This window comes from Aspergillus novofumigatus, assembly GCF_002847465.1.
Source record: "Aspergillus novofumigatus IBT 16806 chromosome Unknown P174scaffold_28, whole genome shotgun sequence".
NCBI lineage: Eukaryota > Fungi > Ascomycota > Eurotiomycetes > Eurotiales > Aspergillaceae > Aspergillus > Aspergillus novofumigatus.
The window spans coordinates 261-15,538 of NW_020194301.1; the positions used below are offsets into that span (position 1 = coordinate 261).

The window sequence follows — 15,278 nt, forward strand, 5'->3', positions numbered from 1 at the left end:
TCTAACTCTTATCTCTAACTCTTTCTCTCTCTCTTCCCTCCCTCTTCCTCTTCTTATAACTCTTCTTCTATCCTTACTAACCCTTACCCTCTCCTACTATCTCTTCTTTCTCTAATTCTTTTCTTCCCTCTTTTTATCCCTCTTATCTATACTTACTAACTCTTATTCTTCCTCTACCCCTCCCTCTATCCCTTCCTTCTATTGAAATTTACTATCCCTAACCCTAACCCCTTCCTCCTATCTAATCTTACTAATCCTTACTTTTATTCTATCCCTTCCTCTATCCCTCCCTTTATCCCTCCCTCTATCCCTTCCTCCTATCTAAACTTAATAACCCTTACTTTTATTCTATCTCTAACTCTTTCCTTCTTCCCTTCTATTCTTAACTCTCTCTTTCTCTTTCTTCTCCTTTCTATCCCTAACTCTTATTCTAACCCTTCTTCTATCTCTTCCTCTAATCCTCCTTCTAATTCTTATTCTATCTCTCCTTACCTCTTTCTTACTCAAACCCTAACTCTCTTCAATACTCTTGCTAACTATTCTTCCACTTTTTATTCTTATTTTTATTCCTAATTCTTCTTCTAACCCTTTTTATCTCTTCTTCTAACTCTTATTCTTAACTCCTATTCTTATTCCTTCTCTCCTAAAAACTTTTCTTCTAACTCTTATTCTAACTCTCCTTCTTATTATTCCTTACTCTTCTTCTAATCCTTCTTCTATCTCTCCCTCTATCTCCCTTCTATCTCTCCCTAACTCTCCCCTAAACTAAACCCTTACTCTTATCCTTACCCTTACTATTCTAAACCCTTACTCTAATCCTTACTCTTACTATTCCTAATCCTTATTCTCTCCCCTAATTCATCCTATCTAATCCCTCTTATCTTGAAATTTCTTACTCTAATACTATCTCTTTTTTTCTAATCTTCTCTCTTTCTACCCTTTCTAACTCCCTCTCTTCTTTTTTTAATCTATCTCTAAATCCTCTTCTTCCTACTCTTCTTAATCTACTCTCTTAAAATCCCTTCTTTTTTCTTCTACTATCTTTCTTTAATCTCTTAAACCCTTTACCTCTCTCTACTCTAAATTACTAATTCTTACTAATACCCTAACCCTTATCCTTATCCTAATCCTACTCCTAACCCTAATCTTATCCTTCCCTATATCCTTATTCCACCCTGACCTTTCTTCTTCTTCTTTTTTCTATTTTTTTTACTTATTTACCTCTTTTTTCTTCTCCCTTTTTATCTCTTCTCTCTATTTCTCTCTTAATTCTTACTCTATCTCTTACTTTACCTCTTTCTCTATCTCTCTCTTCTATCTACACTTACTACCCCTTACTCTTATTCTATTTCTTACTCTCCTTCTAACTATCCTAACCTCTCCTAATCTCTTCTTCTATCTCTTCTTCTAACTCTCCTTCTACCTCTCCTTAATCCTTCTTTTATTAACTCTTATTCTAACTCTTCTTCTAACCCTTACTCTTACTCTACTCTTACTCTTATTCTATCTCTTATCTATCTCTTATTCTATCTCTTCTTAATCTCCTCTCTTATCCCTTCTAATCTAAATCCTTACCCTTACTCTTATCCTCACCCTCTTTATCCCTTCTAAACTAAATCACTACCCTTACTCTTATTATTACCCTCTCTATTCCTTCTAATATTAAACCCTCACTCTTATCCTTACCCTCTTTATTTCTTCTAAACTGAATCCTTACCCTTACTCTAATTATCTTTACCCTCTCTATTTCTAATCCCTATTCTCTCCTAAAACTAACCCCTAATATCCTCTCCTCTTATTTATTCTTTCTAATTCCTCTTATCTTTAAATTTCTTCCTCTAACTCTATCTCTTCTTCTATACTTATTAATCCTTACTCTTCTTAAACTATATCTCTCTTTTTAAATTATCTCCCTTTCTACTCTTATTACTCCTTCTTCTCTCCTCTTAATCTATCCCTAAATTCTCTTCTACCTCTTCTTCTATCTAATCTCTTAAAACCCCTTTTTTTGCTTTTACTTTAAATTCTAATCTCTTATTCCCTTAATCTCTATCTACTCTAAATAACTTACCCTTACTAATTCCTAAATCTTTATCCTAATTCTAATACTTATTCTTATCCTTCTCTTATTCTAATCCTTTATCCCTCACCCTTCTACTTATCCTTATCCTCATCCTAATCCTTACCCTTACCCTTCTACTTATCCTTATCCTCATCCTAATCCTTACCCTTACCCTTATCTATATCTAAATCCTCACCCTTCTACTTATCCTAATCCCTACCCTCATCCTAACCCTCCCCCTTATTAATATCCTTATCCTATTAATAATTATCCCCTTCTTTATCCTATATTACTTTCTATAACCTTATACCTACTTAAATCTCTTTAAATTAATATCCTATAACTTATTTCCTTCTCTTCTCCTCTCTTCTTTCTATCTTCATTCTAAATCCTCTCTCTTCCTAAATCCTTCTAAATCCTTATTTTCCTATATCTATCTATCTCTACTCTTATTAACCCTTCCTCCTCTCCCTTCTTTCTTTCTTTAATCTAACTAATATTAACTTAATTTTAAATCCCTCACTCTTAAACTCTTACTTATATTAATCTCTATCTATAATTCTTTCTCTTTCTTCTCTTTCTCTCTTTCTTTCTTATCTCTCTAACTCTAAATATCCTCTTCCTATGTTAAACTAACTAACCCTTCCTCTATCCCTTACTGGACTGAATTCTTATTCTATCTCTTACCTAACTAATCCTATCTTATTATAAACTATTATTTATTTAAATTTTTAATACTCTTTAAACCTATTAACCTCTTACTAAATCCCTAATCCTAACTCATTCCTAATCCTAACTTATTCCTAATCCTAACCAATTCCTAATCCTAACTCATTCCTAATCCTAATAAATTCCTAATCCTAATAAATTCCTAATCCTAACTCATTCCTAACCCTAACTTATTCCTAATCCTAACTCATCCTAATCCTATAAATTATCTCTTATTCTACCTAATTAACCTACTCTTAATCCCTGATTTTATTAATTACTAAATCTAATCCTCTTTCTCTTTTATTATTCTTATTCTTTCTCTTACAACTACTACCTCTTTCTATTAAATTACTACCCCTCTCTCTCTATCTTATTCCTAATCCCCTTCTACTCTAATATTTCTATTAATCCTTACTACATTCCTAATTCATTCTATTAAATTATTATTTAACTTTATCCTTTTCTTTTAATTTTATCTTTCCTTAATTTTAATTTCTTCTTCTCTTTCTTCTTCTCTTTCTTCTTCTCTTTCTTCTTCTCTTTCTTCTTCTCTTTCTTCTTATTCTTCTTATTCTTCCTCTCTTTCTTACCCTTTACTTAAACTCTTTCTATCTTATCTATCTTTACCTTCTATTCTTTTCTTTCTAAATTAACTTATATACTCTTTTCCCTTCTCTAAACTTACGAACCCTTATATGATCCCTTACTTAATCTCTTACTATCTTCTTTTCCTTACTATCTCTACCTTTTCCCTTCTCTAAACTTACTAACCCTTATATGAACCCTTACCTAATCCCTTACTATCTTCTTTTTCTTACTATCTCTACCTTCTCCCTTTTTTTACTTCTTATATATCTTATATTCTTCTTCTAATCTACTTATTAAATCCTAACTTTAATCCTTTCTTCTCTTCTCTACTCTTTCTTCTTTTCTTTCTTATTCTTCTCTCTTATTTATTTAATTATGAACCCTTCTCCTCTCTTATCTTATAATTAATCTAATCTCTTTTAATCCTTATTCTCTCTATCCTAAATTCTCTTGTCTTCTATTATTAATGACTCTCTTTTTTTCTTATTCTATTTAATAATTCTAAATCCTAACCTTATCTTTTACTCTCTCTCTCCTCTCTTTTATATTATAACCTATATTCTTAATTATACTAACCCTTACTCTATCCCTTATCTAATCTCTTACTAAAATTCTAATTATTCTTTTTTCTATATCTATCTCTTCTTTCTTTTCTTTTCTTTCTTCTTTCCTCTTTCTTTTCTATCTATTATCTTCTTACTATCTAACCCTTACTCCATCCTTAATCTTTCCTCTAATTTTAACTTATTATTCTTAAATTCCTATTACTTAATACCCTCTTTATCTCTAACTCTCTCCTCTTATTCTATCTATCTCTCTATTAAATCCTTATTCTCTTTAATAATTCTAACCCTTACCTTAATATATTAATAATTTCTATTTTATTCCTAACCCTTATTCTCTCTCTTATTATTACCTTTTATTTTCTTTTCTTTTCTATTCCCTTTCCTCTTCCCTTTCCTCTTTCCTTTCCTCTTCCCTTTCCTCTTCCCTTTCTTCTTCTATTTTTAATTATATTTATTTCTTCTCTTTACTAAAACTCTCTCTATCTTATATATTTCTACCCCTTATTCTTATCTTAAACTTACTAACCCTTACTCTATTACTTATCCTTCCTTACTTTATTCTCCTTACTACCTCTTACCTTCTATCTATTCTCCTTATTTTACTAAATACCTCCCTCTCTATCTCTTATCTACCTTATGGTCTACCTGATATATAATCTCCCTGGGGCCTTTTACCTGCATTACTATCTTACTACCCTACTTATCTATTTACTTATTATCTTACTACCTATCTTACTATCTCCCTTACTATCTCATACACTACCTTACTCACTTCCTATCTTACTATCTTACTCACTAGCTCCCTTATTGCCTTACTCACTGCCTATCTTACTACCTCCCTTACTATCTTGCTTACTGCCTTGCCCACTAACTACCTTACTACCTATCTCACTGCCTACTTCTCTCCTGAATGTGGTTAATATTATATGTATTCTCTGATGTCTTATTTATATATATATGCCTGTGTATAAACCACGGATTTAGCTAACATACTCTATAAACTAACTGTATAATATATATCTCTGCGTATTATGGTATCCTAAAATGTATATATTCATTTATATATTACTACTGATTAACCTTAATCTCCTGATATTACTGCCTCTCTTACTGCCTACCTAACTATTAACCTTACTATCTACCTTACTATCTACCTCACTACCTGTCTTACCACCTATCTTACTGCCTATTTTACTGTCCACCTTACTATCTACCTTACTATCTACCTTACTGTCTACCTTACTGTCTACCTTACTGTCTACCTTACTATCTACCTTACTGTCTACCTTACTGCCTGACTCACTTACTATCTTGCTTACTGCCTGTCTTGCTGCCTCCCTCACTTGCTCACTGCCTGCCTTACTTACTATCTTAGTCACTGCCTCACTCACTGCCTCACTTACTACCTATCTTACTACCTCACTCACTATCTCACTTACTATCTTACTTACTGTCTTGCTCACTGCCTCCCTTACTATATTACTCACTATCTTGCTCACTATCTTGCTCGCTACCTTACTCACTGCCTCCCTTACTATCTTACTCACTATCTTACTTACTACCTCACTCACTGCCTCCCTCACTATCTTACTCACTATCTCACTCACTGCCTCACTCACTGCCTTACTCCCTCACTATCTCACTTACTGCCTCCCTCACTATGTTACTATCTTGCTCACTATCTTGCTTGCTGCCTTACTCACTGCCTCACTCCCTCACTATCTCACTCACTGCCTCCCTCACTGTCTTACTTACTGCCTCCCTCACTATCTCACTCACTATCTCACTCACTACCTTACTTACTATCTTGCTCACTGACTCCCTTACTCACTGCCTCACTTACTCACTACCTAACTTGCTCGCTGCCTGCCTCCCTCACTCACTGCCTCCCTTACTGCCTGCCTTGCTGGCTACCTTACTATCTCTCTTACTGCCTGTCTCACTGCCTACCTCTCTCTTGAATGTGGCTAATATTATATATATATATGCCTGTATATAAACCATGGATTCAGCTAATATACTCTATAATTAACTCTGTAATATATATCTCTGAGCACTATGGTATCCCAATTTATATATATTCATTCACTAATATATTAATGCTAACTAACCTTAATCTCTTAATATTATTACCTCTCTTGCTGCCTGTCTTCCTATTAACCTTGCTATCTATCTTACTACTGGTCTTGCTATCTACCTCACTATCTACCTTACTATTCACTTTACTATCTACTATACTATTAACCTTACTGTTGACCTCACTATCTACTATACTATTAATCTTATTATCTACCTTACTAACTATCTCTCTCCTAACTATGGTGATATCCCCCTGATACCTAATTATATATATATATATGGATGTATAAACCATGGATTTGGATATTTATATAAACTAAATATATAATATATATCTCTGCTGCTATTATGGTATCCTAAAATATATATATTTATTTACTTAATATATTAATCCTAATTAACCTTGATCTCCTAATATATATCTATTACTTAATATATGGATGCTAACTAATCTTAATCTACTAATATTACTACCTCTCTTACTACTTACCTTACTATTAACCTTACTATCTACTATGATATTTATATTACTATCTACCTTATTACCTACCTTACTATTGACTACACTATCTACCTTACTATTAACCTCACTATCTATCTTACTGTCTACCTTACTATCTATCTTACTATCTACCTCACTGCCTGTCTTACTGCCTACTTACTGCCTGCCTCACTTACTGCCTCACTTGCTGCCTGCCTTGCTTGCTGCCTACCTCACTGCCTGACTTGCTCACTGCGTGCTTCCCTTACTCACTACCTTACTTGCTCACTGCCTGCCTTGCTTACTGCCTGGCTCATTCACTGCCTCCCTCACTGCCTACCTTAATGCCTGACTCACTTGCTCCCTCACTCACTGCCTCGCTCGCTCACTGCCTGGCTTGCTTACTGCCTGCCTTGCTCACTGCCTCCCTCGCTCACTAACTGGCTTGCTCACTGCCTGCCTTACTAGCTGGCTCGCTCACTAACTCCCCTACTCACTGCCTTGCTTGCTAGCTCACTTACTGACTGGCTTGCTGACTGACTGGCTTGTTCACTGCCTCGCTCACTCACTGCCTGACTCACTGACTGCCTATCTCACTGTCTAGCTTACTGTCTCACTGCCTCCCTCACTATCTCACTCACTATCTCACTCACTGCCTCCCTCACTATCTCACTCACTGCCTCCCTTACTATCTCACTCACTATCTTGCTCACTGCCTCCCTCGCTGCCTGTCTTATTGCCTGTCTTGCTGCCTGTCTTGCTGCCTCACTTGCTGCCTGCCTCCCTTGCTCACTGCCTCGCTCACTGACTCCCTTACTCACTGCCTCGCTTGCTCACTGCCTAACTTGCTCACTGCCTGCCTCCCTTGTTCACTGCCTCCCTCACTGCCTGCCTTAATGCCTGGCTTGCTCACTGCCTGCCTTGCTCACTACCTCAGTCACTAACTCCCTTACTCACTGCCTTGCTCGCTCACTGCCTAACTTGCTCACTGCCTGCCTCCCTCACTCACTGCCTGCCTTACTTACTGCCTAGCTTGTTCACTGCCTCCCTCACTGCCTGCCTCAATGCCTGACTTGCTTGCTCCCTTGCTCACTGCCTCCCTCACTCACTACCTCACTTGCTCACTGCCTGGCTTGCTCACTGCCTGCCTCCCTCACTTACTACCTTGGTCACTGCCTCCCTCACTCACTGCCTGGCTTGCTCACTGCCTGGCTTGCTCACTGCCTCCCTCGCTCACTGCCTGGCTTGCTCACTGCCTGCCTCACTAGCTAGCTTGCTCACTGACTCCCTCACTCACTGCCTCGCTTACTAGCTCACTCACTAACTGGCTTGCTCACTGCCTGTCTTGCTTACTGCCCCCTCGCTCACTGCCTAGCTCGCTGCCCCCCTTGCTCATTGCCTGCCTTACTGCCTACCTCACTGCCTATCTCACTATCTACCTCACTATCTACCTTACTGTCTACCTTGCTACCTACCTCTCTCCTAACTATGGTTAATATGATATATATTCCCTGATATGTCACTTATATATATATCCCTGCGTATAAACCACGGATTCGCTAATATACTCTATAAACTAAATGTATAATATATATCTCTGCGCATTATGGTATCCTGAAATATATATATTCATTCATTAATATATTAATGCTGATTAACCTGATCTCCTGATATAACTGCTATACTAAATAAAATAATATAAATAACTGGCGGTGCCCCTCATGGTTGGGATGCACTAACCTAAAACCCTGGACCACCTGGACTACCTGGGCCTTATTCTACCTATCTTACTGCCTGCTTCACTGCTGGTCTTGCTGCCTGCCTTACTACCTGCCTTACTACCTGCTTCACTGCCTGCCTTACTATCTACTATACTACCTATCTTACTGGGTTCTTCCTGCTGGTCTTACTGCCTATCATGCTGCCTGCCTCACTACCTGCCTTACTACCTCCTTCACTGCCTGCCTCACTGCCTACCTTACTACCTGCCTTACTGCTTATCTTACTACCTGCCTTGCTGCTTACCTCGCTGCCTGCCTTGCTGCCTGCCTTACTACCTGCCTTACTGCCTGTCTTCCTGTCTGCTTCACTGCTTACCTCACTGCCTGCCTTACTGCCTACCTACTATCTACCTTGCTGTCTACCTCGCTGTCTACCTTGCTGTCTACCTCGCTGTCTACCTCGCTGTCTACCTTGCTGTCTACCTCACTGTCTACCTCGCTGTCTACCTTGCTGTCTACCTCGCTGTCTACCTTGCTGTCTACCTCGCTGTCTTGCTGCCTGCCTTACTATTAACCTCACTATCTACCTCACTACCTGTCTCACTTTCTGCCTGCTGTTCTGCCTGCCTCATGCATGACCTTCCTGGGGCCTTATGATCTACTATACTACCTTGCTTGCTATCCTGATCACTACCTCACTGCCTGCTGTTCTCCCTGCTATTTGACCTGCCCTTCTGCCTCCCATTCTGCCTCCTATTCTGTCTACCTCACTGCCTGTCTTGCTGCCTGCCTTACTGCTTGTCTTCCTGTCTGCTTCACTGCTTACCTCACTGCCTGCCTCACTGTGTACCTTCCTATCTACCTCACTGCCTACCTCACTGTCTACCTACTGTCTCTCTTGCTCCCTCCCTACCTACTACCTATATCTATCATAACTATGGTTGATATTATATATATGCATATGTATAAACCACTGATTCAGCTAACATACTATATAAACCAACCGTATAATATATATCTCTGCGCATTATGGTATACTAAAATATATATTCATTCCCAAATATATCAATGCTGATCAACCTCGATCTCCTGACATAACCGCCGTAACCAACAAAATGATGTAAATAACTGGCTGTGCCCCTCGTGGTTGGGGTGTGCCTGCCCTAAAAACTGGACCACCTGGGCCTCATCCTGCCCATCAACCCCTATTCCCTGCAACCAGCGCTGCCATATGGGCTTGATCTGGCCCTGCCATGGCCCAAATAACATCATGGCCACCATGGGGATCAAAAACCCGTGGTATTTGCATGCATGGCCTGGCTCCCACCTACAGCATATGGATTGGGGCATGCCGCACAAAAAACACGCGCTATACAGGGCATATTGCACTTGCTGACGCACGCGGATCATCCATGCCCGTGCAGCCTGGCTGTGGGGCTGATGACATGCATATAACTCATGGCCACCATTACCCCCCTGCATGGCGCATATATAACATTGGTCCTGCTACTGCATGTATTTGGCCTGGGCCATCTCCTCATCCAAACCCTGCTGGGTCTGATGCTGCTACTGCTAGATATCCATGGCAGCCTACTGCTGGGCCTGCGCCTGCTGGGCGTGCCATACTGCCATCAGAATGGATGGCTGGCTGCAAAATAACTTATTAGATGGGGTGGGACTGGCAGCGTCCCTAGCAGCCTCACATGGTACCTGGCTCTGGCTGACCTGGGGTGCCTCTCTCCCTGCCTTGCTGCCTGCCTCGCTGCCTGCCTCACATGGGGCCTCTGGGGCTGCCTCACCCGGCACTGGGCTGCTACCAACCCTGGCTGGATCCACCTCTGGCTCTGCCTAATTGGGATTATACCCATCACATATCTGCTCCCCAGGATCTGCATCCTGGCAATACCGCCGCTGATACCCGTCCACCACTCTGTCTAAATACTGATCTAACACGACCCGGCGGCACCTAATGCCTTCCACCACCCCCATATACTCAGCAACCCGCTCCTAGTCCTCATGGGCGACGCCCTCCATCCATGGAGCTGGGGCATCCCACCCAGCTGGCTGGATAATGATTACCTCACTGCGCTGTCCATCTCACCCAGCCCGGCCACTCTCCTGCGCGTAATCCAGTAACGTCCGGGGGTCCTAATATGGATGATGCTGCAGATATTGGGGATGTCCACCCCCATGCCTAACGCGCTGGTGGTGGTGATCACGGGGCTGGCCCCCATGAACCACACCAGCACCCCAGCCTTGTCTAACTGCTCACTGTAATACGCCTCACACCCAAGCACCCACGCCATGGCCGTCACCTGCCCAATGATATTCGCATATATGATGACCTTCCCCCCAGCGGCCCGTCGGATGCAGTCCTGAATGAATGCCACCACCGCCTCACTCTTAATCCACTGATATGGGCCCCGGCCCACCCCAGTCATGTCTGGCCACCACACCTAGTATGCCACGTTCAGCCAGCTGGTCCAGGCCCGGTATATGGTCATGGCGGCCCAGTCATACTTCATCCGCCGGCATAATTTGGCCTCCATACTCGGGGGCAACGTGGCGGTCAACCATACCATCTGGGTGCGGGCCTGGACCAACCAGCCCAGCTGAGCCATCTGGGGCCGGAAATCATGCTGGGAATTCAACACCACATGGCATTCATCAATCATGATCCAGTCCAACCACCGGGTCCACCGCAGCCAGTTCAAAAACGTCTGGAAATCGGGGCTCACCGCGGATTCAGGCATCACCAACACAATGGATGCGGCATTAGGGGCCGCCGGCTCTCCCATGGCACACACAATATGCCAAGCTCCTGGCAGCGCCTGGTCATATCAGCTTGTAATGCGACAAGTAGCACCATAACAATGGTGATGCCCCTGGGGGCGGTGAATGCGGGCACCATGAACAGCATGCTCTTCCCCCCACCAGTGGGCATCACTGCCACCACAGGGCTCTCACCCCGCTGGATGGCCCGCATCGCCGGGTCCTGCACCCCCTGGAACTGCATGTCGGGCCGCCTGGTCATGCGCTGCGCGGCAGCCTCCAGATCCATGGTGGCTAGCTGGTGGCGGCGTTCCATGCGGCTGACCTTGGCCTCATCCTCCCACGGGGCCTGTTTGCGCTTGCCTAATATGGATGGGTGGCCCGGGGCGCTAAACCCTAAAAACTGATGCTAATCAGTGCTGGATAACTGGAACATCTCCTGCTGGTGGGCCGTGCTGCCGGCCTATTCCTGCATGATATGGCCATATACCATACCAGCAATGTGTGATGAATGGGTGGCCTGTAAATCAGCAATATGGCCTATCCACTGCTCAATATCCATGCCCTCCTCGGCATCAGCATCCATGGCAGCTGGGGCCGGCTTGGCCTCCTGGATATTATGGGGGAACGCGGTGGACGGCCGCAAAAATTGGCGGCTGATGCCAATGGCGATGTCCCGGTATGCAGCGATATGGATGGCGGTGCCTAGCTGGGTGCGGGTTTCCCATTTCAATGCTCCCGGAACCGCTCGGATGACCATTCGCGGCCAGTACCGGGGTCAGGGCCTATAACCATGCCTGCGCGGGCTGGCTCCCCTGCGCGGCGTCACTTCCCTGCGCGGCCCGGCTTCCCTGCACGGCGTGACTTCCCTGCACGGCGTGACTTCCCTGCACGGCGTGACTTCCCTGCACAGCATGACTTCCCTGCACGGCGTGACTTCCCTGCATGGCGTGACTTCCCTGCGCTGCCTGACTTCCCTGCATGGCGTGACTTCCCTGCGCTGCCTGACTTCCCTGCGCCGCCTGCGCCGCCTGCCATGCAGCTAACTGATTAATGAATGGCATCACCAGCCATATATACCATACTACTAACTCCCCGACCTCCCGCGGCACATATCAATGGATGATCTTCACATCATTGCTAGCGTGGAACCCCTTATAATATGCCATCACAAATGTCACCATGCCATCCTCAATATATATATTCCGCTGTTGACTGTTCACCATGTTGCAATGCTAAATGCTTAACAACTCCAGGGCCCGCACTGGCTGCCCCACAGTGACATGCACCAGAATGGCTAATTTCTCCTTGAACTAGGCCACGCGCTGCCAGTACTGCTGGATGGTACTGCAGTAGAATCAGCCCCCCACAGGAAATGCCGCTGCATGACCGGCTTGGCCTGCAGCCAGTTGATCATCCAGTGGGTCCCATCCACCGGCCACTGGGTCCGTGCGTCATGCAAAAAGTTCCACCCCACCTGGCTCTGGCTGGGATCATCATATAATGCCGTCCAGGGAATGGCAGGCATCTGCACATGATCCTACATGCATAAATGGCCAAGTATCTCCCTCACTGCAGTTACTAATCCATGGATGAATCCCCAAAAATCCCCCATTATGAATGCCATCTGCTAATATAACAGTTAGTCCTCCCCATCCATGTCACATGTCCAGGCGCGGTATAATTATAATAGACCTTTAATCCATACATGCGCCAGTCTAGCAATGTTTCTATGGGGCTGTGTGTCCCACAGATCATAAACTAGTACATCATCCATGTCACCTGCTCCTGGAACAGTCAGCAGCTCTGGCGAATATTGACCGCGGGCAATGGATCATTGCTATGGATGGATGATGGCGGCAATGATGGTGGCAATGATGGGGGGTCATCACTACCATATCCCTCATCAATCTCCCCAAGTTGATCATCTGTGCTAGCTAGCACCATTCAGCGCTCTGGTCTTTTTATATCCAGGTCTGAATGATCTGCCATGGATTCAGGTCCATCCATAATACTTTCTAGACCACCATGAATCGGGCCACCTTGATCACGCGGGATAATATTAGTGGGTAGCTCTCTAGGTCCCGCCAGCCAGCCTCACCCTGACCAAGTACAGCCATGGCGCATACTAATGCACTCTCATATTCATGGCTGCGATGGCGCTGGTTGAGCAGCTCAATGCAAAATTCTAAGCATGCTTTTTCTATAGCAGTCATCGCCCATACCTCTAGGTCCTCTGGGTTCTCCAGGTCCTCCAGGTCCTCCCGGTCCTCCCAGTCCCCTGGAACTGCGGCCTGGCTAGCGAGCTGCCACAGCTGCCGCCATTTCTGGCGCTGCCGCGCGGTCATCCCATATTTCGGGCTGGTCCAGCCATGCGGGGCCTGCGTGCGGGCAATGAATGCTAATATCTACTGCCATGGACGGACATGCTTCTAGACCGCAGCCTCATCCATGTATGCCAGCAGCAGCCGGTATGGGGTCTGCCCTTTTCAGACCGGACGGCTTCCACCCGGATGGCCTGGCCGCAATGCTGGACTGTCTGCTGGCTCTTACAGGCAACCTGCTCCATGGTGGCCCAGATGACCTGCACGCGCTGCTCAGTGGCATCCTGGGGATCTTCCTCCAGGGCTGCCACGCAGGCTAGCAGGTCATGGGCCTGGGTGCCCTGCAGATAGTCAGCCCACCGAGTCATCCGCAGCCAGGGGTTCGCGTCAGTCAGCTGGCTGGCCTGGATGGCCTGATCGGCCTTGGCCCGGGCCTGGGCCTGCTCCCAGGCCTGCACCACCTCATCCACCGCAGCCTGCACGCCCTGGGTAGATGGGGGTGGGGGACCCCATCTGGATATCGAATATAGATATAGTGGGACCCTGGACCACTAGGGAACACCTGCTGCCATGAGACATATTGAAATGACTGCTGTAGCTCTGCCTCACCCCTAGCCTTCTCCTTTGGGCCTACCCGCCCGCGATGGCCCTGCTGGGACCACTAGTGAACTATTCGCCAGTGCTTTCGCATAGATTTCATAGTAGAGGCAATGAATAAGCATAGTAGATCTCACTAGCAGAGCAAGCCATTTAATTGACATGGTAATATAGGCAGTGGCTGATCTAATTCATATGGTATGTAGATTGCACTACTCTCATACTGAATATCATCCCATTGAGATATTGCCTGGATGATCTGGCTAGTGACTGCATGCTTTAGGTGATGCTTCTTCTTAAGATGCTGATCCACCTCTGCTGGTCGCACCCCCTGCTGGCATTGATGGCAAATGAGTATGCCTAGGGTCGGCACCTGACAAAATAACTGGTTTTCCATAATAACTATGGATGAATATGGATGGATTAAATGAATTTAAATGACTATTTATGAATTCTAAGAGATGGGAATACCTCTACCCCTGAATCTAATACAGGTGCGGGTGATACCCCAACAAAATTACAGAGGTTGAATAAGGTAATTTTATAACCACACCACACCTTCAAGAATGAATTAATAGACCTTAAATTTAACTAGTGAAAAGATAAATAGCTACTCTATATAAGGAAAAATCTGAGCATTATCAGCCTATTAATACTAAATACACCATGCCACTAAGTGTGTAAACCCACCATGCGCGGACTTGGGGTTTGCCAAGCAATCAGTAGCTACACACCCTAAACGCACCATGACCATGGTGCTCCACCCCTTGTGGGATAGCGGTTATGCTTCGCGCCCATCTCTAACCCATAGCGGTTACGCTTCGCGTCCATTTCTAACCATAGCGGTTACGCTTCGCGCCATCTCTAACCCATAGTGGTTATGCTTCGCGTCCATTTCTAACCCATAGCAGTTAGTGGTTCCCGCCTTTCTTTCTCTAATCCACCTTTCCCCTACTCTGAACTCTGGTCTACTCTCTTATCCTTACTCTAATACTCCTTCTAACCCTCCCTCAAATTTTTATTCTAATTCTAAACTTACTATCCTTAACTATTCTTCTATTCTCTCTCTCTACCTCTTCTTCTAATTCTTTCTAATTCTCCTCTTATCCTTCTTTATTTTCTATTTTATTTATTTAATCTTCTATCTATTTATCTATATTTTCTTTCTTTCTTAATCTATATTCTAATCTTTAACTTACTATCTTTAACTCTTCTTATAATTCTTATTCTAATCCTAAGCTTATTAACCCTAACTCTTATTCTTATTCTTATCTAAATCCTATCCCTATCCCTATCCCTATCCCTATATGACCTGAAACCTAATATCCCTAATAGTAGTTAGTAGTTCCCACTAATATTTCTCCAATCCACTGCTCC

General features: G+C 43.8%; 2 protein-coding genes across 2 annotated transcripts; both read right to left on the bottom strand.

The window, feature by feature from the left end:
* Positions 1 to 9,273: 9,273 nt before the first annotated feature.
* Positions 9,274 to 9,714, bottom strand: P174DRAFT_380889 (uncharacterized protein; the record flags this gene model as incomplete). Its single annotated transcript, XM_024823030.1, has 1 exon — positions 9,274 to 9,714. A coding segment is annotated over one exon (441 nt), but the record flags the coding sequence as incomplete, so codon positions are not given.
* Positions 9,715 to 10,159: 445 nt separating this feature from the next.
* P174DRAFT_455644 (uncharacterized protein) lies at positions 10,160 to 11,740 on the bottom strand (the record flags this gene model as incomplete). Its single annotated transcript, XM_024829341.1, has 4 exons — positions 10,160 to 10,664; positions 10,788 to 11,039; positions 11,075 to 11,383; positions 11,471 to 11,740. The coding sequence occupies 4 exons, from the start codon at positions 11,738 to 11,740 to the stop codon at positions 10,284 to 10,286; spliced, it is 1,212 nt and encodes a 403-aa protein (XP_024676844.1). The 3' UTR covers positions 10,160 to 10,283.
* Positions 11,741 to 15,278: the final 3,538 nt, after the last annotated feature.